At 45.4% G+C, this 21,726-nt stretch overlaps 1 protein-coding gene across 7 annotated transcripts in view; it reads right to left on the minus strand.

Moving 5' to 3' along the window:
- The window catches only part of LIN28B (lin-28 homolog B), a 100,180-nt gene extending 84,537 nt beyond the window's left edge, over nt 1–15,643 (minus strand). For 3 of the 7 annotated variants that reach the window (XM_061460184.1, XM_061460185.1, XM_061460183.1), the window contains exon 1: nt 3,142–3,751. In XM_061460184.1, coding sequence (XP_061316168.1) covers nt 3,142–3,451 — 310 coding nt within the window. In that variant the 5' untranslated portion in view covers nt 3,452–3,751. Of the gene's footprint in view, nt 1–3,141; nt 3,752–5,171; nt 6,907–15,532 lie in introns of those variants that run through there. The other 4 variants (XM_061460189.1, XM_061460187.1, XM_061460188.1 and 1 more) reach the window with 2 other exon arrangements.
- Nucleotides 15,644–21,726: the final 6,083 nt, after the last annotated feature.

Consider the following 21,726-nt stretch of genomic DNA (forward strand, 5'->3'; position numbering starts at 1 on the left):
TCTGCTCTCCCGTGCGCGCACAAATACGTAGGAAGCGCCCTGGGAACAGTGCACACCCGCAGGGGCGGGCGGCCAGGGGGGCTGGGCGGGCGGGCATACACAAGGATGCAAGGCGCCGACGGACGAGGTACACGCGTGTGCGCAGACGTGCGCTGAAGTACGCGGGGAGGCGGCTGTGGTGCGCATCATTTATCCCACATTTAAATCAAAAGCGCGCCTGAAAGGCGGAATCACCTTAATATGGCCCAGAAAGCGCGGAGGTTTGGCGTTTCAAACCATTTCTGGAGGGGGATGGGGCGAGGAATTGTACTTCACAGGTTTCTCCGCCATCTCTTTCCGGGGGAGGGGATGTGATTAATGACTTCCTAAATAAGAACCCAGCTTTCAAGCCTAGTATTGGAGTGAACCTCTATCAGCAGCGAGGAGAGGAGAGGACTGATAGAAAATGATTTGCTAGAGAGGAGGAAGGCGAAAAAAAAAACGGAGGAAGAAGACAAAGAGGGGAGAATAGTGCTGACTGGGGATTGCTGGTTTAAGTCTTCACTGCCAGCGGGAAGGGGGATCCAACTCGGATAAGCAGCGTGTGCCACGGGACGGGCTTGGTAACCGCCCCCGTTACCACGGCGCTGCCCCTCGGCTCGCCCCAGTACCGGGTGCCGGCCCCCAGCACGCCCTCGCTAGTGCTGCTCTTCGGCCAAACGCTTGTTTTAAAAAGTATTTTCAGAAACGTAAAAAAAACACAACCAAACAAAAAACCCCAACTAAGCCCTAATTAGGTGAGATTCCGTTTTATTTTTCATTTTCCCTATCTCCTTAGGTGTAAAGGTACGGATAAAGGCATGAAAACATCACATTTGCCTCTTCTGTCCTCACCGCCACCTCCTCGCATGTAACCTCACTTTACATCCAGTATAGTATAACCTTTAAACGTTGCCCAAACCTTGTTAAAACCTGGGTTCAATTCTTTCTTATTAAAATCTCTCCCTACCCCGGCACCATCTCTTATCCCAAGGACACACACAAACAAAAGCCAAAGCCCAAACGGATCCGCGAAGAACCTGAGCACAAGGGGCTATGCATTTGCAAGGCACTTGCTGTTGTTTGGGAAGTGGCGTCCATGAGTCTGCCCAATTACGGGGGACGCCTTGGCCCCCCAGGGCCTGTTTACTCCTTTTGTTGCCTTTCGGGAAAGCGTAAATTCCCCTGCCAGCCCCTCACTCCTGTGTGAAACACCCAGGTGCTCAGCCTGACTGTTTTCTAGGAAGAAAAGAGAGTGTGCAAAAGCGTAGGAATATGACCAGCCTGGCAAGTGAAGCAGAAGCTTTAAATCCTGAAATTCCTTTGCAGTCTTCAACCGTAAATTTCCTATAGGTTATTTCAACAGTGGAGGTCGACTTCCTACACTGACCTGCCTTACCCATTCGTGCAACACACCACTTCTTTTTGCTTGTAACCTCACTCCCCCCTCGACAATAGCGATTATTTTACAATATTAAATCACCAGTAATTTTATATGCTTGAATCTTATGACCGGGACGACATCTAATATATAATAACTGTACGAGATTTTAACACGCGTGAAAACTCAGCTATGAACAACAAAGGTTACCGGAAGAAAATAAATAATAATAATGGGAAAAAAAAAAAGTTTACACCACTTATTTGAAGTGCCCAAGGCTACATTTCTTGTAGCAGAATGGCACATTTATTAAACACAAGCTCTCTCTGCCCCTTCCCTCCCAATAGACAGAAAGCAGTCTGGTTTATACCGTTTTAAGTCTTCGGGTTGTTTTTGTTTTTTGTTTGTTTGTTTGTTTTCTCAGATTGAGTTATTTTACCGACATTTAGTATATAAATTCTTTAGAGGCAAGAATACTGGTTAAGCAGATACAAACGAGCTGCTTAAGTTTATTAAATGAACTAAATGTCTTGTAAGCAAATTTATGTTAAAACAAAATTCAGTATATGTTCTTTGATGAATAAATGAAAGACTACAAACTGCGTACATAAATGAATGTAAAGATATTTGTTGCAAAGTATTTCTTACATTGCAAAATAAATACAGATTTTGTAAAATGGGGGGCCGTGGGGGAGAGGGGCAGATTTGCAATGGGTCTTTACTGAGATTTTCAGGCCTCCAGTATTAGTGGAATTAAGGTTGGGGTCACTGGACTGGTCACTGGTGTCAGATGTTATCGACTCATTCATTTCCTGCAAGGGACATCAGCCTTTCAAGTTTTGTGGAAGGTAGAGAGCTGTTGCCAGCTGGGAACTCTTCGGGAAGAAAAAAAAAAAAAGAAAAAAGAACCCAACCCACTAACACCCTTTTCCAAAATTCATTTGCAAAGGATCGGGGGGGGGGGGAGATCGGGGGGGGCAGCCAAGAGGATAAAGACGGGGAAAAACCCTACAGAACAAGCCAGCTCTTGAAAAAAATTAGTTTAATGGTTAATAGTTCACATATTAAAAAAGATATTTCTATCTTTTCTCTAAAGGGATGCTAATTTTGGTGAAGACAATTGTAGGCAGCTGAAATCCTTGTCTTTTTAAATGCACGGTAAAGACTCACTTGAAACTATGTAACCAAACCCAGTGGTTTTGAATTTCCTGTCACCTTCCTAAAACTTCTAAGTCTTAACTCTAGTTTGTTCTGTTTCCCAAAACAAAACAAGAAAACAAAAAACCACCACTTCCATAGAAAACAAAACGGGAGGGGGCGGGGGAAGCCAACCAAACGACCGACCTGCGCGCATTTGAAACAAAACGCGTCTTTTACACTTGAAAGCAGAGCTCGGGGTGCTGCCCCGACTTCCCATATCAAAGCACAGACACCGTTTCTCGCCGGCGGGCAGGCAGGACGCGCAAGAAAGCCGCTGGAGCCACTCTGCTTCCCCCCCTCTACCCCTCCTTCGGTTGGTGGCATTACGCCGCGGGAGCCCCACGCTGGACCGCGCCAGCCCGCGCGCGCCGCTCCCGCTGACTCTTGACCGCATGGGAAGCCCGTCGTGCTTCCTACACGTTTTCTATCGAAATGGGCTCTTCCCAAGGCGGAGGGAGGGCCAGCGGGAGGCAAAGGGGACTTCCCGGCTGCTTCCTCAGGACAGGGGTCTCTGCTCAGCGTTCCCGCCAAAATTCTCTCACCTACAGTTTGGGCGCCAAACCCGCCTTCCCTTTCCGCCGCCGCGAAGCGCCCGGCTCGAGGGCGCGGGTCGCCCCGGCCCGGAGAGGCCGCTTCCGATCGCTCCTCGCCCGCTGGGGCGCCGACGAGAGCGAAGGCCGGGCACCCAACGGGCGCGAGGCCGCTATCAGTGGCCGCAGGCGCGGCGGTTCCGTCCCCGCGACCCTCCCCCGGCGCGGGGCTTCGCCCTCGTTCCGTTGTGCGACACGTCATAAAATGCGGGGAATATGACGATGCGCCCTCCCGCACACTTCGGGGAGCAGGGTCGGTCATGCCCTGCCACCGCCCGGTTCTCCCCTTTTCCCTATTTCACGCTTGTTACCCTCCGTATTATTCCCGCAGGATTATTTGAAGATATTTTTAAACGAAACAGTTTCGACCCAGCTACGCACTTCCCATCGCTAGGGACGGGATTTGCTCGACGTGCATCTGGGGAGTATGAAGTTACCGGTGTTATAACGGTGCCTTCGGGCCGCCCCGTCCCGGCCGACGGCTCTTTTCGGGAATCACCGTGCTAAAGCGCAGCGGGCGCCCCTATCTCTCACATACATCCCGCCCGCCGACTGGAGCCGTTGGGACACACACCCCACACACCCCCCCTCCCCAACGGCTGCCCCCTCGCGCCTCAGCCATTACTCCTGAAGTAGGCGCAGCGCGCGGCTCCACTCAGGGAGATGGGGATGCCCTCGCTGCGGGATCCCACCGCGGTTTACCGGCGCCGCTACTTCAATTGACGGCCAAAGCGCGGTTTCGAAGACGCGCTTTGCTGGTATTCTCTGTGGAAATGGAACGCGGCGGCTCTCGGTGCCGCGCAGCCCTCTTGCACGGTCCACCGTGCCTCCCGCGGATCCCTCCCGGCAACGCCGGCGGCCGGCCAGGGGAGTTTGTAATATACTAGAAACGGCTCTAACCCCGTTAGATCCGAGGGCAGGAAAACGCGGGAGGCACCACTCCGAGAGCTCAGCTACAGCGTGTGGTCTCAGGTACGTTAACAGTCTCTCAGCTGTACATTTGCAACTGACAGCGACCGCTTCCCCGGCGGATTTAAGGAGGCTTTAAATAGTCGACGTGGGAACCCGTCTGACAGGGCTAAAACTGCAGCGGAAACCGGCTCTTGCCAAGGGGACAGGTCGCACGAAGTAACCGCGCTGGCGGCTAACGGCTCGATCACCGCTTCGCCTCCCGCCATGTAGGCGCAGGACGACAAGCGGGCGGGTCGGTTCCCTGTGTGCGTGTCCCAGCAGAGCGCGCATCGTCCCCGCCCAGGGGCTCTCGCCCGCCGCACGGCCGGCCGGTAGCACGGGGAGCTCCTCCCGCCCCAACACACAGGTAAAACGTGAGGCCCGGGCTATCTGCCTCCTCAGTGAGCGCCTCCCGTCATACGGGAGCCGGGGCACGGATAGCATGCAAGTATGCTCAGGATGAACGCCCCTCCCTCGGGTAGGCAGCGCTGCTCCGCGGGGAGCTCCGCGCCCCCTATCCGCCACCTCGCGCATAAGCCGCCGCGGGCGGTCACGCCGGTGCCCGGGCAGGGAAAGGCAGGGAAGGGCCGGCATCGCTGTCGGCTGAGCTAAGCTTCAGGGAAGCGGTCGCGATCGGGGCGGGGGGCTGCGCGGCGGTAACGCCCCACTGGCGCTGTAACTTGGGAGAGGCATGAAAGTACCTCAATGACGTAAAATTTTAGTCGGGGACTGAGATGTACATGGCCATCGGTACATATGGCATGTTGTGGTGGTGCTCCAACAGCGTCCTGACAGACGCGTGTGCTCTTACGGTTTACAGCAGGTATCTGATGGTGGGTTACTGTAAATAAACTTTCCTTATATAATTGTTTATTTGTCTTACAGAAACTGAGTCAAGCAAGAACTCTAAAGCCTGTGCACTGCCACTCACCCTTCCTCAAGAACTCATTAGAGCCGGTGGGACAAAAGTGCTGCAGTAACTCAGTTTTATATATACAAAGTCAGCCAGGTAAAATGCTATAAAGACTGACCTGAGCCTGAGGAGACCTTCTTGAATGACTTCATCATCTTCTGAGGAACCTAAAATCAGAGAGCTGGAGTCAGTACTGTGTACATTGTACCAGAGTACCATATTTAATTACCTCTTTTCCAGTTTAACGGCTCATTAGGAGGCCATAAAATGCCAGGGCATTGACTCTGTGAAGTGACCTGTAAACTTATTAACTGTTTGAGTCTTACCTAGCTCATCAGAACCACAATGAGATAAACAAGGCATTAGATAAAAATCAGCCACTGATTTCCCCCCCCCCCCAAGCATCCATAAAGGGACTGCCTTTCATTAGTCTCCTATGAAAATGCAGTTGATGACAGCAGAAGGGAAAAACACAGATTTGCACAATATTGCAAGCTGTTTGTTTCCTTTATCAATATTTAATTGCAGTAGGTAACCTAAGAACTAGTGAGTTGTCTTTACTACACTTAAATTGTACAAAATAAACAGTCATACCTTGTATGCGATTAAAAAACAAACCCAAATGATTCTTCAGGACTCTTCCATGTAACTCAATGCTGATTTATTATATCACTAGAGAAATGCTTTGTATTATATCAGTTATAAAACTGCAGGGCATAATATGTAATAATACTAAATTCTAAAACTTAATCGAACAAAAACAGTCATAAAAATACAGATGTGTGACTTGATCAAAGGTGATAGATGAAAGGTGTACTTTTGATCTACTTGAGCAAGACCTGGCTTATTTTGTATAATGCCAATAAGAATATCACACACAAAATGAGTGACACAGATGGTAGGAAGCATGAAGGAAAAGACCTGGGTTTTGCAGCAGACGTTGCTTAGGCTGTCCAGTTTGTTAATCAATGAGAGATAAACAGATAGGAACATGCACAAACTCACCTGCTACAAGCCTCTCGTCACCCTCTACTATCTTTTGAATAATCTACTTTAATTAAAACCCACACAAAATCAACAAGGAATTGCATTATTCTCCTGTTAAGATATAAATCAAATTCTCTTTTAAAGAAAACTGAGATGAGTTCTTCAAATATAAGAGCACATCCTGACAGTTATCCTCCTCTCTTACTAAAAAAAAACCAGGATATTCTACTTGGAGTGAACAAAGCCAGAAGAATCAACAAAGACAAATTAGAATTGAATTTCTCTTAACTTCTTTGCCCCTACAGCCAGTTATCCTGAATCCTTTCGAACACCAGGAATTAGAAAAGGGGATGGGACAATCTTTCTTTTCAGTACAACACCACTGGCAAGCTCTTCTTCTTGCCAGTTCTTCTTCTGTAATAACTTAAGTTTTACACTGGAATTGTGTGGACTTCTTTGCCTTGTATTAAACCTAGCTTTGTTTTTACACCTTCAAGCACTGAAGCCCATTCTCTTGTGTCTGCTGCTTTGTTCTGCCAACCTGTAGCTATGTGCCTTTTGTGTCTTTCAGATTTACTTGCATTATTTATGCAACATAATGAAATATGCAAGCATAGAGTAAAGGATACGTTCTTGGCTTTGGCACGTAGTCTGCTTTAGTTTATGAAGGGATTAAAAATAAGTATTTGGGGAGCAAGGTCGGGACTCAAAGGGGTAAACTGTTGTTCTTAAAAATTATATCAGAAACAGCACAAGTAATAGTTTCCAGTATCGCGTTGCGTAACATGTTTGTAAGTATTATGTATTTGAGAGTGACAAATAAACAGATTATTAAGTAGAAAAGGGATGGCATTTTTTTATAAAGTTATTATGAACAGCTTCCCAATGCAATACACAAAACTTGGCAAAAGGGATGTCAGAAGAACATTCCAATTTAAATAGTTTAAATGAGAAACTAATTGGCTTGTATTTTACTGCATCCTACCAAAAGCTGTAAGTAAACAGTCCCTGACTTAAATGGAAGCAGCTTTGGGATCTGAAATATCTCATGGTGAACCCTGCTATGCCTCCTTATGCTGTACAAAACAGAAAAGTGTTTTTTGGTGTTTAAGTTCTGAAACTATCTTGGAATTTACTTGAACTAAAAAAAAAAACAAAAACAAAAAACAACAAAACCAAAAACAACTTTAGGACTTATGTACTAGAGAGTAAGAGGTTTTTACATAAAAAGTTACTTGCTTTGAAAGCAACTGTTGTTTTAACTATGTATTTGTGGCATGTGGAAAGCTACTGTAACAGTAAGCACAAAAAATAATGCAACAGAACACCGCATGGAATTAACTGCAGGATGGGAAATACAATGAAGAGAGTAGTATCCGTAGTATCAATAAAGACCCACCAACAAAAGTAATCTACCTTTCCTTATAGGTAGCACATTCTGTAATTCACTTAATACCTTATATAGGTTATTTCTGACAACTTACTTTTCAATGGAAAATAAAAATACCTATTTAAAAAGAAAATAATTCTCTTTGATAATCATTGTTTTGAATTCATTCACTTAAGCAAGTCTGCTGCCAAAAAGATGCAGAAACATAATCTGCTTGGATGAATGTAAAGCAGACATACATAGTTACCCCATTTAAATGTCATATGCTTTACTCCAAAAAAAAAAAAATTGAAAAAAATTAAACCTGTTTCTTTCACTCTCAGTGGCAGCCAGGGACTGACTGGTTCCAAAGAATAAAGCCAGCAGTATTTTTTGAAAGAATTCTGGATACTATAAGTACAATCAGAGTGCGGAAGAACTATTTATTTTATAACAAACAGATATGACAGTGATGCAAGGGAATTGGGAAGAACATTCTGGTATTAAAGGAACTCTTCTACTTATCAGTAGTGAAGACATAAAAGAGATGAATGTTGACAAGCATATACAAATTTTAAAACTCCATGTACAGAACCCAAGCATAAAACATCAGCTTTTTAAATTTATGCACACACATAGGTCAGATATATTAACTGAGAAAATGCATTTTGTAATTAACAAACTTTGCCATCTATCTTTTGAACCAGTGAGTAAAAACTAGCTAATGCTTTATTCCCGTTTACGGTTCTTGACTGCTGGTAGAAGCACTATGCACACAGTATTTTGATTTCAAACATAACAAATTATTGTTATCTCATACTCTGAATTAAGCTAAGAGTATTTACATGGATTCCTTAACGTACAATTGTAAATAATGAATTTCATTCTGAGATGTTTTTATTGTTTTGATTCTTTTTTTCCTTTTTGTTTTATTCAGTAGAATATAGTTAGTTTGAAATGAATAAAGAAGGCAAATTAAAATTTCCTGAAATTGTGCACTCAGGTGTCAATGCCCTTCCATAACCCCAGGGTGGGGGTGGGGGCAGGAATTGAAAGCTTTTCTGATGCTATTCTGATTTTTTTTTACTTTTCTTCCATACCTTTCTTCTTACACCATGAAAATATTTTTCTATCAAGTGAAGATAAAAGCGTGTGTATGTGAGATGCCAAAACATTTAAAAAATACTTATTCAAGAAAATTAACTGAAGAAATAGCAAATTATAATTCAATCTTTCTTTACTAATTTCACCCAATTTTGTCATTCATCTGAAGGAGGTAATTAGTTTGAAGTAAATAAAATAGCTGGGCAATAGTCCACGTCTGCTTTCCTGAGATCCAAAAAGGGGCTAAGCAAACCCTAGTTTTTTAGAAATAAAGTACACATTCTTGAGTATCAAACATCCTGTTATGCACCTTTTAACTGCATGTGAGACAGTCATTTGACTACAGTGAGAAAAGGAAGAGACAAAGGTAAAATATGCTTCCACTGTTGTTATGAATCTGATTCTTTTGGGAGATGAAAGGGAGTAATAAGCCCCACGTTGTCAAAATCAGAGTCAATGAAAGCCTACCAGCTATTTAAATTGGATCAAAGTTTCTCTTTAAAAGTGAAACGTTACTATTACATTAATATTTACAATTATTTTAGCATTTAAAACTATTCAGATTCAAACTTTAATAATATGTACTTAAGGAACATGGTGAACAAAATTATTTTTGTTTTAAGGGCTGAAATTAGGTATACACAATTCTCATATTTAGTGCACTTTAGTATAACCTGCAATTTCACATAGTCTGCATTTGAATGTACATATATTAAGCAACTATGATAATGATTTAATAAAAAGCAGTGTAAAATAAGTATGTTTTAAACAGTGTTTTGTAAGATTCAAAGATTAATTTTTTAAAATACACAATTTCAAAATAAAACACACCAGCGCCTACTACTACTGTTTTTCTACTTCCTTAGTATTTATTTTGTTCCCAGTTTACTGTTAGCATGGGTACATTGAAATTCCACACACTGATCTGCCATGCAGGAAATGAAACAATGAGAAAACTACCTTGTGATCTTATTACATTTGTTTTCAGACATTTTTTCTTTGTATTTTTAAGATTAATTGGTTTCAGTATTTTGTAAAGAAAAAACCTTTAAAAGCTGCAATTCTTAAATCATAGTTAGATCAGCATATTTTTCAGAACTTGATCACTGATTTTAGTTATTTCTATGAGAAACTATAGAGTAAGATTTTATTTCCCCACTTGAGAACTATTTGCAAACAAAACAAAAATGAAGCCCTGAAAAGATACTTGTTAAAGGCCATTATGGCAAAAAGGCAAATGCAGTATTTAAGTTTTTAGTTTAAAGAAAAGTGAAATTTTTCTCGATTGCTCCTGATTACTAAATTGTATGCGTATTGTTCACATTCAATGTAGAGATGTACTATTTTTAATCCAGAATTGTACATGCTTTTTCCTCAATGCAAAACCATTATTAAACCAAGATTAAATATGTTCTGTAAACAAATGTGTAATTTCCAACTTTTGTTTATAAAAATACTCCAACCAATTAAGACTTTAACATCATCCCCTCAAAAATGATGGCACTACAGCAAGTTTTATTAAAAATACATATATGTTCTATAGAGTTTTGGGTTTGTAACAACTGTAGTATGGTTTACTCAGACCTCTTTCCTGAGGTGTTTTACATTAAACTAATACTTGTTTTCACAGAATTTACACATCTTTCACGTAACTTTCCCTTTGCGTAGAATTTTTGTTTTATTTGTACATGCCATTTACCTACAAAACACAGAATGTTCTTTCTTGGCTTGGGTCTTTTTTTTTTTTAAATCACTGACTTATTACTTGTGAGTGTTAATAAAGGTGGATTTTTTTTTAATCACTTGTATTTCATAACATGCTCACCAAATACTGCTATGGATATTGTGGATTAAAACAATCAAAACAAAGGTTATAAAATTAAAACAACAGAGTGTCTGTAAAAGACTCATATAACACCAATTAAACACTCATTAAACATCTATATTCACTTTTCCTGAATAGTACAGGAGGTATGATATTTTTCTCATTTTAACAGGAGCGGACAGCAGTCCTGTATGTTATACTTCCTGACTACATCACTACTTAGAAAAACTAATCAAATAAAATAATGCAATGGTCATTTTTTCCCAGAAACTTTAGTGAAGATATGTCATTCATTCAAACAGAAAAAAATACACAGAAACACCAGTCATACATAACCAAAATCTCACAATCTCTTAAGAATTAAAATATTTTTAAAATCAGTGCACACATCAGTACTTGAAGTAGGTACAGGAGACACAGTGTCTGAAAGAAAAGCAAACCTTACAATGCAATACAAAAATACTAGTGAACATACAAATCTTAACAGTATAATTTGGGGCATTATCCTAATACTGTGTGTAGTCTAAATATGTATCAAATGTTAGCTATAGAATATCTTTTAAATACCTTCAGAACATTTATGACAACATGGGTTAATGTAAATGTGATATTATTAATATAAAGATTGAAACAATCCTTTCAAAATGTTAAGAACCCTGAATCTAAATTCATGAAAAAAGACTACACAGCACAAAATAAAATGATAATCCCATACACACACTCATGAAAGAGTCAGCTTTTAGGTCTGTGTAATTGCTGCACAGGGACACACGCACTGCTACAGACTGGAGGTAGGACTTTGGGGAAGCAAGGTACTTTGTTAGAAATAGTAAGTATGTGCATGAATGCCAAACTGCATGGACCTGCAATTTAACTTTCTGTGAAATCATAGTATGGATTATCAGGATAGACACCCCCCTGCCTTTTTTCCCCAAGATCACTGATAAAGCAGAAGATGGCTACACACTCTTAGTTCTCAAGTACAGATACTAAATACAGAGTGTACAGAGTGTAAATTATTAGATGTTGAATTTAAAAATGTATTTAAACAGATTTAGACAGACCTACCAGTAGCACAAATAATTTCACAATACATCCACATTCAAGCAAAGAGGGAATTGTGTAAAACTACCTCTATTTCTGTTACTGGTGACTAGTTAAATATTACAGTCCTCGCTTTTCTGTATAATTAAGCTTTTGTTCAAGCATGAAAAAACTAGAAACTGATTGCTTGAAAATGAGCTGCATGACCTTTGTCCCAATTTGTCACCTCTGACCTTTAATTTGAAGACCCTGCATATCTATTTGTTCTATTTTTAGAAGCATAATGTTAAAACCTCTGTATATTTTTTTTAAATTGTTATCCTCCCATGTGAAACACCCCAAGCTGTTTTTGTCTTTTTTTTAGCCTCTACACACCAATCCAGAGTGGCATATTTGCTTTTTATTGCACAACTGCATTTGCAACATCCAGGGTGCAATTACAGAAAATGAACACTTGTCTCTGTGGTGAAAAAAAAAGCTTGTTTTTTTTTTTCTTTTTAATGTACTAGAAATGCTGGAGCCCACTGATGTGAATTTAGAGAGAAAAAGATTTCCTAGAGCACACATCTTTCCAAATTTACTGTCTTTTCCTAGAGAGAGGAAGAAAGGGAAAAAAGCTGGTGTTTGTGTTGGTGCTGCCGCTCATGGGTAACTGTTTTTTCTTGAGCCGCCCCCTTACTAGGAATGGTTATTTTGTTCTCACGGATGACACGCTGTTTTGATATTAGCTTTCAGAATGCCCTTTCATGAACTCAACCTGTGGTTAAAAACAGCAAATAGCAAGTGCCTGTCTAGTTGTTGGTTTTGGCTGCACTTCCATTTTACATGGGTAACATTACGCTTCACAGGTTGCATACAAAACCCCCTTTTCTCCCGTCAGGGTCCCTTTCTGCAGAAGAGCACACTGCAGTATTTCTGCCATTGGTTTTACTACCGGCGTTCAATACCGGAGCGGTACCGCGGGTTCCACAAAGGCTTCTGGCGACACCACTTCCCTCCGTGAACGCTCGTGCAGGACGCGAGCACACCCGAGCGGAGCACAGGACTCAAGTGCAGCCCGCAGCCGTGCCCTAGACCGGCCGGACCTCCGGGCCGCAGGCTCCAGCCGGCACCAAGATGGCCGCGGGATTCAGCACCCCGGCCAGCGGCGCAGCGGAGGCGCGGCACCCCCCCGTCCACCGCCCACGGCGGCCGCTGCCCGGGACCCGCCGCCGCCGCACGAGGGCCCGGGGGAGGAGGGGGAGGCAGGGTGCTGGCGGAGGAAAACGGGGTTCCTCCGGGAACCATCCCTCCCCCCGGCACCCCGCTCGGAACCTCGCCCGTGAGCTCGAGGGCGCGCTCCGCACCGCAGGCTCCAGCTGCGGTTCTAACGAAACACTACCGGCCAGTTAAGGGAAAAAGAACTAAAAGAGGAGGCAGAAATATCTTAACTGCTCGGTCTTTACAACCCACTTCTGTGCTCGGGGGTTCTACCTGAAGCACTGCTGGTGACCTGCCACTGCATCCTAGCAGTGGCCCGGGCAATAGCCTTTCAGGCCTAGGACGGACAGGGTCTAAGGTCACTGCCTTCGTTTATTTATCACCACTTTCCTCTTCTGATTTTATAAATACATGATAACTAATATATTTTTAATTTTTTTTTTTTTATGTTTTTGAAAACTGAGATGGCATCACATGCCCTCTACAGAATGTATTATAAAAACAAAGACAGCTATTGTCATACACACACAAGCAGTTTTTACTACAGCTGCATTTTTGTAACTACTACACAGGACAAATATCAGCTGTAATAACTACTTTTTCCACTACATATATGATTTGTTTCACTATAGCAAAGGAAACTTGGCTTCCTGGTGTATTAATAACTAAGGTAGTAATTTAATTCAATATTGATTCTTTCTCCTCTATACCAAGGGGGGTAAAAAACTGCATCATTCTTTAAAGAACCATGGCTTAGTTACGTATCTTAGAAATAGTTTTCCAAACAAAATTGTCAGTGCTGTATCCTGTGAAGCTTTAAGGTGCTTTTTAGTGTGGTTTCAAAAATAAATTAGTTTTGTAAAACAAAGCATGTAGGTATCAATCTAAATGCACTCCTGCATTTTAGCACAGTATTACAGATACCACTAAAACTATATATAGCTATATTTAAATGAAACAAACCCAAATGTAACTATAATTATTTCTTTAGTATCTGATGACTTGTGACAGGGCATTTGTCCATACTTGCAATAATTAATAGTGCTTCCATGCAAGATGTGACATTCCAAACCAAGCTATTAGATGGGGGGGGGGGGGGGGGGGGGGAGGAAACAGCCCTGTGTATGGCCTATTTAAAAACAGCAGCAACATCAGTTACGTAAAGGAAAAGCGTGAAGTGTGTAAACACGCTGGCATCAGAGTGCACACTACTATTTCATCCCGTGACTATAAGAACGTTATGCATTATTTACTCACAGCCACTAACAAGTAAGAACTGCTAAAAGGGAAAAAGTAAATTAATCAAATTATCATATTAAAATGGATAGTTCCATTGTGGCAAAGCCAAGAGATATTTAAAATTAACCTTGGAGTTCGCAGATTCAGATACTTCGGGTTTGTATTTTTTAATAGCCTGCGCAAAATGATTACACACACTGCCGCTGTTCGCTTATTTTCAATTTAATTTACAATTTTACCAGCTGTTCGCCTGCCCCACTGTACGATTTACTGCAGCCCAACCTCGGCAGCTGGGTGAAGCGGCCGCCGTCCAGCTCCGGACCGCTCGCCAAGGCACGGGCAGCAGCGATGCGGGACCAGCGGCAGCGCAGGGCCGGCGGAGCCCCCGCCGAGGTGCCGCTCCGCCTCCCGCCGCGCCGCGGGCAGCCCCCCCCGCCCCCCCCAACAACGCCCACTGGCCAAACCGACTCCGCTGCCGCCTCTCCCCCTGGGCGTGAAAACAGACAAGGAAAAACGAGGCGTTTGGAGACACTTCTGCACTTTATTTGTCCTCCTTCGCACTGGGACCCGTCGGCACCGGCAACTCCACCTCAGGGCCAGCCGTGAGGCTACATGTGACCGTTACCCACAAATCCCGCCCGGCGGCGGGACGCACTCCCCGCACCGCCCTGGCCCTCTTCTCACAGCTCCGCGGGGCGGCCGCGACTGGCGGCCGGCTGCGACCCCGCACTCCCTGCGGCGCGGCAGGGAGCCATTCAAAATGGCGGCCCCGACATCGCTCATGTTAAAACCCCCCGCACCACGCATACGGCGCCGCGCGTGACACCCGGTAGCGGTGCCCACCCCTGTCCTTCGCCTCCCTCCGCCCCGGTGGTAGTTACCACAGGGCAGCCAAGACCCACGACCTTCGGGGCGCACCGCTGCGGCCCCATCCTCCGCTCCCCGGCCGCCTCACGGCGGACGCGCCGCCCAGGGGGTTCCATTCCGCCGTCCGTCCACTCTCCGGCCTCCCCTTCCGCTGCGCCTATCGAGCCGCGGGAACCCAGCGTCGGTCCCCGCCCGCCCCACCGGCCGGTTATCGCCACCCGGCGGCCGCATTCCGGCCGCCCCCTGGCGTCGGGCTGCTGCACCGTCCCCGCGGCCGCTGCCCGGCCGTTATCTCGGCCCCGGCCGCCGCCGCGGCGCAGGCGAGTCTCGGCGGAGCGCTACTCCTCGCGCCCCTCTCGGCGGCGTGGGTGGGGGGCCTCCGTCCCCTCACCCTTCCCTTACTACGACTGTTATTGTTCGCGTTTGACGTGCGGCGCGGCCCCGCACTCCCTATCCCGCGTCCTGGAGGGGGAGCGGCTACTCAGGTGCTGATATCCGAGCTGTCAGCTCCAGCGGTTGGGGGCTCCGGCTCCGCTCGAGGGCAGAGGAGAAGACGCGGAGCAGCTGCGGCGAAGGGAAAAAAGGTGCGAACCCGGAAGTACACCCGCCACGCCGCCGCCCGCAGGGAAACACCCGCGCCCAAACACAACAATGCGGAGTCGCTTCGCCGAAGCCAGCCGCAACTTTTCCTCCGGCACCAGGAAAAGACACCTGGCCCCCACTATCCCCCTCAACCCGTAGCCGCCCAGGACCGGCGGGAGGCGGACCCGCGGGGCGCCCGGGCAGGTGCGGCGCCAGCGGGAGGACGATACCCGCGGAGGAGAGGTGAAGGGAACTCTCTTACCTCCCGCACGCCATGGTGGCCGGGCTAAGCGGGGCTGCGGCTGCCGCGGTGGGGAAGCGAGCGCAGGGGCTGGGGGCGCGCACCCACCGACGGGCACCCCCGAGGGCTCTGACTTCCCGAGCAGCTGGGAGGACGGAACGGAGGAGGAGCAGGAGAAAGCCAGCCGCAGCGGCAGGAGGGAACCGGTGTTCACGCCGGGAAGCCGGCGGCATCCAGCGAGGAGGGGCGGCGGCTGTGGCGGGCAGACACGGCCCCGGCGCTGGCTCACGCCGCAGCCGCCGCGCACCTGCCCGCTGCCTGCCGCCCTCCCCGCCGGCGGGCGGGAGGGAGGAAGCCAGGCGGCTACGCGCGGGGGCGCTCGAGGGCAGCGCGAGCCGGAGGGCGGGGCGGCACCGCCCGCGCCCCCCGGGAGCCGCCCGCGCGCTGCCCTGGCAGCGCCCCCCAGCGGCGCGGTCTGCCCCTGCTTCGCCGCCCGCCTTCCCGCCGCGCCCGCACGGCCTGCCCCGCTCACCGCGCCCGGCCAACCTCCTCCCTTCACAGAGCGTGGAGGCACCTCCTTGTCTCACCGCCGGCGCGCGTGGTGGAGGTCATGTGGCTCCCGTGGCTGCATCTGGCTCCATCACAACGAGGGCTGGACTCGCCAGTCGGGTCCGCTTGCGCTGCTGTGTGCTTGCAAAATGCCGCGGGCCGGTAGTGCTTTGCTCTTGTGTGGAGGATCTCGTCCAGCAGAACACCAGCTGCTGCAGCCGTGACATGCTGGTGGTGTGTCTTAGTCCTCATGATGTGCCGCCCACATCAGCAAAGCAGGCGTCTGGTGTACAACTGTTTTGTCAGGAGCTTGTCACTTTCCACTTGTCTTGAACCATGACTGGGTTCTTTTCCCAGCACGTGAGGCTTCTAGCACGTTCTGTTTATCCCCAATGATAGTTTATGTACCGTCATGGACAGGTTTCATCCAAGTGTATGTAGTACATTGTTCTTGAAATAACAGGGTTAACTAAGCTGGGGTACCTATGGATTAGTGTTCCACATCTTTTTCCCACCCATCCCCTCTGCACAGGCTCCAGCACTCCACAGTTCCCACAGGCACTACTGAAATGGAGATGGTTCCCAGCGGTGTGTACGTTAGCAAGTTTACCAGGCACTTGTGCTAAGGATTAGCCAAGTGGTAAGTTAAGCAGTGTGTAACTGGTGAAGTCACACCGTTTTTTCTCCGTGTCCAGCAGACACAGATTAGCAGTCCCTTTTATCTGACCTCTGATTTTCATGACACTTAGCATCTTCATGTTGAATTTGGCTGAAATTGTAGAAAGGGTTTAAAAGGTTTTTGGGAGCAAAGAGGTGGATACTGTATGCAATTGTATTAAGGGACAGAGATAAACACGGGGCACGTGCAAAGGGCGTCTTTTTGAGTTGCTTATTTCCTGCTCTGTAGTAAGCCCAGTTCATGTAGGTTTCTATCACTAGGTATTAGTATGCCAGCCTTGATCACAACTTCCCATACTTGGGCTTTCCTGGATTTAATTTTTGAGGCTTCTGTAAGACTTTCAAGAATTTATCAGCACTTTTTGTGGGCAATTAAGGGCCCATTTAGTGCTAAAATACTTACTGTGCATTGCTTTTTGACTTCTTTTTCACACACAAAAAAATCTATACAGAGTTCTGCTCTGTGATCTTAGCCTGAGATTAAAGAAGCTTTGGCTCTGAAGGCCTCAAGCCTTCAGATACTGTGCCTTACGTAGGTGAGAAAGATTTTGCATTGCACAGAGAAATATTTTCAAGGCTCACGATTGAGTCTTGTGCAGTGAGTCACCAAATGATGCTGACCCACTTAGACTTTGTGGACTGTTGTGGTTTAAGCCCAGCTGGCAGCTAAGTACCATGCTGCAGCCCGCTGACTCCCACCCCTCCTCCCTTAAGTGGGATGGGAAGGAAAATCAGAGGAAATGTAAAAACCCACTGGTTGAAATAAGAACAGTTTAACAATTACAATAAAAAGTAAAATACAATAAGAAGAAATAGGGAGGAAGGAGTAAAACAAGTGAAGCACAGTACAATTGCTCACCACTTCTGACTGATGCCCATCACATCCTTGAGCAGTGATCAGCCCCTCCTGGCCAACTCCCCCCAGTTTATATACCGGGCATGATGTGCTGTGGTATGGAATACCCCTTTGGCTAGTTTGGGTCAAGTGTCCTGTCTCTGCTCCCTCCCAGCTTCTTGTGACCCTCCTCACTGGCAGAGCATCAGAAACTGAAAAGTCCTTGATCAGAGTAAACATTACTTAGCAGCAACTAAAATATCGGTGCGTTATCAACCTTACTCTCAGACTAAAGCCAAAACACAGTGCTGCACCAGCTAATAGGAAGACAAGTAACTATCCCAGCCAAAACCAGGACAGACTTATCCAGGTGCAGATCCAGGTGCAGCTCTAAAAAGTTACTTTGTTCATGTTTTCCAGATGAGCTTTAAGTAGCTGCATTTTGTTAGCACTCCTAATATTTAACTCTGTTACCTAAAATCTAGTGTGCATATAAATATTTGCACTCTATGTGCATATAAATATAAATAAATGTAGCTCAATATATAGCTAGATTACCCTAAAACAGCTCTAGCTATACGTTGTAATAATGTGATCTTTTCTGAAAAACAAAAAACAAAACCATAGTCAGAACTTGATTTCTCACGTAATTTTCTGTTTATTTGTAATAGATGAGGAAGAGTTCCTTCCTGCTCCCTGGTGTTTGTGCTGAGATATTTTTGCAGAAGAGGAAACCTACCCACCTGCGTGGTTTTTGTACCCTCAGCATATGGCATAATTAATTTTATAGCAAGTTTATAAAGCAAGTTATATGTGGAACATAAGCAGAATTGAACTCTTCCAGTAAATAACTGATGTACAAAATTTGAAAGGCTATGAAATCATGGCACATTCTTTTCTATTACTTTCCATTTCTCGGGATCTTTGTCACTGGGCTCATTCATGGGGTTTCCCCTGAGAGCTTGGTGAAACATTTGTTTCTTCCTACACAGATTAAACAGTTCTAGGCATTTTCGTGAGGTCCGAGATTTTCTTCTTGGGTGACCTGTTAAAATGACCTGCCATCCCTCGTGAAAAAGAAAAGGCGCTGAAGATATTTTGCAAAACAAATTAGTGCTGAAAAAAGCACTTTTAACTTTTAGCACTGTATGTTCCACCCAAAGCAAAGCAAACCAAAACAGTTTAGTCTGTGTTGTGCTGCTAGCAAAAATAATTTCTGGAGTAGTTCATGATTATATGTCAAAAAATCAATAAATATACTATTTTTCTAGTGAGATCTACTGATTTTTTTTCACTTTAGTTAGAAAAAAAAAAAAAAAGAGAAAGAAAAACATTCAGTAAATACCATTTTTCCCCATTCCCTAATGGTGTCTTCAACTGTGGGAAATATTCGTTGAACATTTGAAAAGGAGCTGAGACATTGATTGTCGGGGGGGAATTGCTGATGTTCTGGGTAACAGCTTCTCTAGCACATTCCAGCGTTTTGGAAACTAGCGTTAGACCTAGAATGGTTGTTCCTATTCCACCTAACTACTACTCAGACCAGAGACTACATTTACTCATTTTATCACACAGAGAGAGTGTTCTAGTCCCACAGCTTTGTGCTGCCTTGTGTTTCTCATCCTTCCACATTTATTCTCTTGGTGTTTGTTTCAACCATGCTATGTTTTCTCCCCCGATGTTATCATCTCCCATTCACTAGTCTTGCTTTATGCCAGCTGAATCAGGGTCTGAGTAGGCACTTCCTGGAGATTGTGTATAGGTTTATCTGCAATATTTCTATGAACTGTTTTTTGTTATAAGTGGGTGTGTTTGTGTCGACCATTACTAAAATTGTCTAAAAATTTCCCATTATATAACAGTTTTCCAGTTGCTTATGTCTTTGGCAAGCCAGCTCTTCGATACGAAATTTTTCATGCCTTCTATAGGCTGTTTACATTTTTTCCCCAGATTAAAAAAAGTAATTTTATATATGTATATATTTGGTCCATGTTAAGATATTATTTTTATCAAAATGATAGGTCCTGACATTTAGAGCAGGCACTCCAGATCTGGTGTAATGTCAGGAAAATGCCTTTTGTTGTTTGTGTGGGTACTCTGTCCGGATCTGGCTGAGCTACAGCCCTTTCCACACTGCAGTTTGCACACACTAAGAGGCTTTCTCAAAAGCTAAAATCTACAAAGCCCTGGTCCAACAAACACCCAAGTAATTTCTAACACTGAATGCTGAGCAGCCTATGTGCACTGGGTCTTCTACAGCAGCCGGGTAGTTCATATACATACTCCCCCTCCTTGCCTGGGGTTACAGGATCTCAGAGAAAGCTTTCCATGAATGCTTTTAGCTGCTCCTTTTCCCAAACAGGTTCTTGTTTTGGGAACAAGAAAAAGGAATTTCTCTCTCTTGTCCTTTTAGTGACCCTACTGCTAGCACCCTGGAAGGAAGAAGCTGTCTGAGTCAAATGTTAAAAAAGACAAATGCAAGACCAGGATGAGAGAAAAAAAATAGAGTCAGAGGAAGAATCCCCTGAGATTAGGACTGTTCAAGGGGCAAAAAGCTAAGTCTAGAAATGGGAGTGGAGACAGAGGCTCACTGCCCAAGAGCATTTCACCTCATATCAACATGTTTATTTGCCAGCATAGTGTAATCCACAATATGTGAAGTATGAGTTGATGAAGACCAGGGTTACTGTTGCCTGAAAGAGCTGTCATGTGTGTCTGTGGGAAGTAACAGCATCTCTCCTACTAGTTGTGAGGGGCAGGGACTGGGAGTATGCGTGAGGGAGACTGACTGCCATGAAGGGAATGTGGGAAGTTAGTGGGCGAATAGGATGCACTAAAAGAAGGAAGAGAAAAAGGGTGTGGGAATGCAGTGGAGAAGGAAAAAAAAAGTATTTCTACGTTTCTCTGCAAAATGGGGATTACAAAAGTGTTGAGATAGATTTGATAAGGAACTGTGGTAGACGAATGCAGGACAGAAACATGGAAGAATTGTGGGAATGGAAATGGCACACAGCTGGTGTGTGGTGGTCCTGTGTGCACCCCTTTTCTAGGTGTGTGGCTGCCTGGGCTCAGGGCCAGTGTAAAGATAGTAAAGTTGGTAGCCTTGGAAGAAAATGCTAGAAGAAACCTCAGTAAGGGCCTGCTGCTCCTTTGCTCACAAGCTGTTTTCAAGCTGAGGCTCTCACCCTTGTTCCCAGCTAAAGCTCCATTGCAGGTGTGCTGCAGCCACAGCCATGCCTGTTGATCTGCACCCTGAGAGGTGACAGGCTTGACCTTGGACCTGCCTCATCATCTGGCTACTTGGACTCTTGGCTGCCACTAACAGACCTGCTCTGCACCCTTGTCAGCGAGGTTCCTGCATCATCTGTGGCTCCTGGCTCCCTGTCCCCAGTAGAGCAGATCCTTGCCACTGCGGACTCGCTGTGGACCTTTTCCTACAGGTTCATGTTCCACCAGTGGTCTTAGGAGCAGTAATGAAGTTAAGATTGCAGTAAGATCGCTCCTTTAGCTTTGGAAGTTGCATACCAGGTATATATCCTTATGGGCTCAAGCCTGGTGATAAATCACATGACTACCATATATTCCATGTAACTCCCTTGTAATTTTTTTTTTTTCAATACATCAAGTCTACTGTTAATCAAAGGAAAATTACTGCAGTTGCAAAGCTGTGTGTTTCCTGCATGCTCACAGCAAAACTGATACAAGATGTGCTATAGAAGGACCCTGGTGAGGGTCTTGTTTTCTGTTTCCTTTTCCCCAGAACTGCTCATGCTGATGCCAGAGCACTGGTTGTGTACAGTCGATGAAGTGGTTTTGTGCCAACCAGGCCATGCCGAAACAATTAGTGTCAGGCTGTGGTTGGGCAACTGTCATTAGACCAAAGCCAAGCCCTAGTATGCAGATTGCTTTTGGTGTGGTTACAGGGATAACTGGTTTAAAACCTTCTATGGTTGTGAGATATACCAGGCTAGTTAGTCACAGGGTCAGAAAATGAGCCCTGTACTGTTTTATTTATCTGTATAGACATGGCCTTTGGGTCTTAACCCCACAATGAGTTTGGTGGGAGGAGGGGAAGAAAGGTCTCTACTATGAGGACCCCTTTTGTAAGAGCCAGCTCCAAACAAAAGACTAATAATTGAGTGGTTGCTGGTCT

Source organism: Pezoporus flaviventris, unplaced genomic scaffold (assembly GCF_033815535.1).
Source record: "Pezoporus flaviventris isolate CSIRO_AGI_PZ_B2104156 unplaced genomic scaffold, CSIRO_AGI_Pfla_v1 ptg000031l, whole genome shotgun sequence".
Taxonomy (NCBI): Eukaryota; Metazoa; Chordata; class Aves; order Psittaciformes; family Psittacidae; genus Pezoporus; species Pezoporus flaviventris.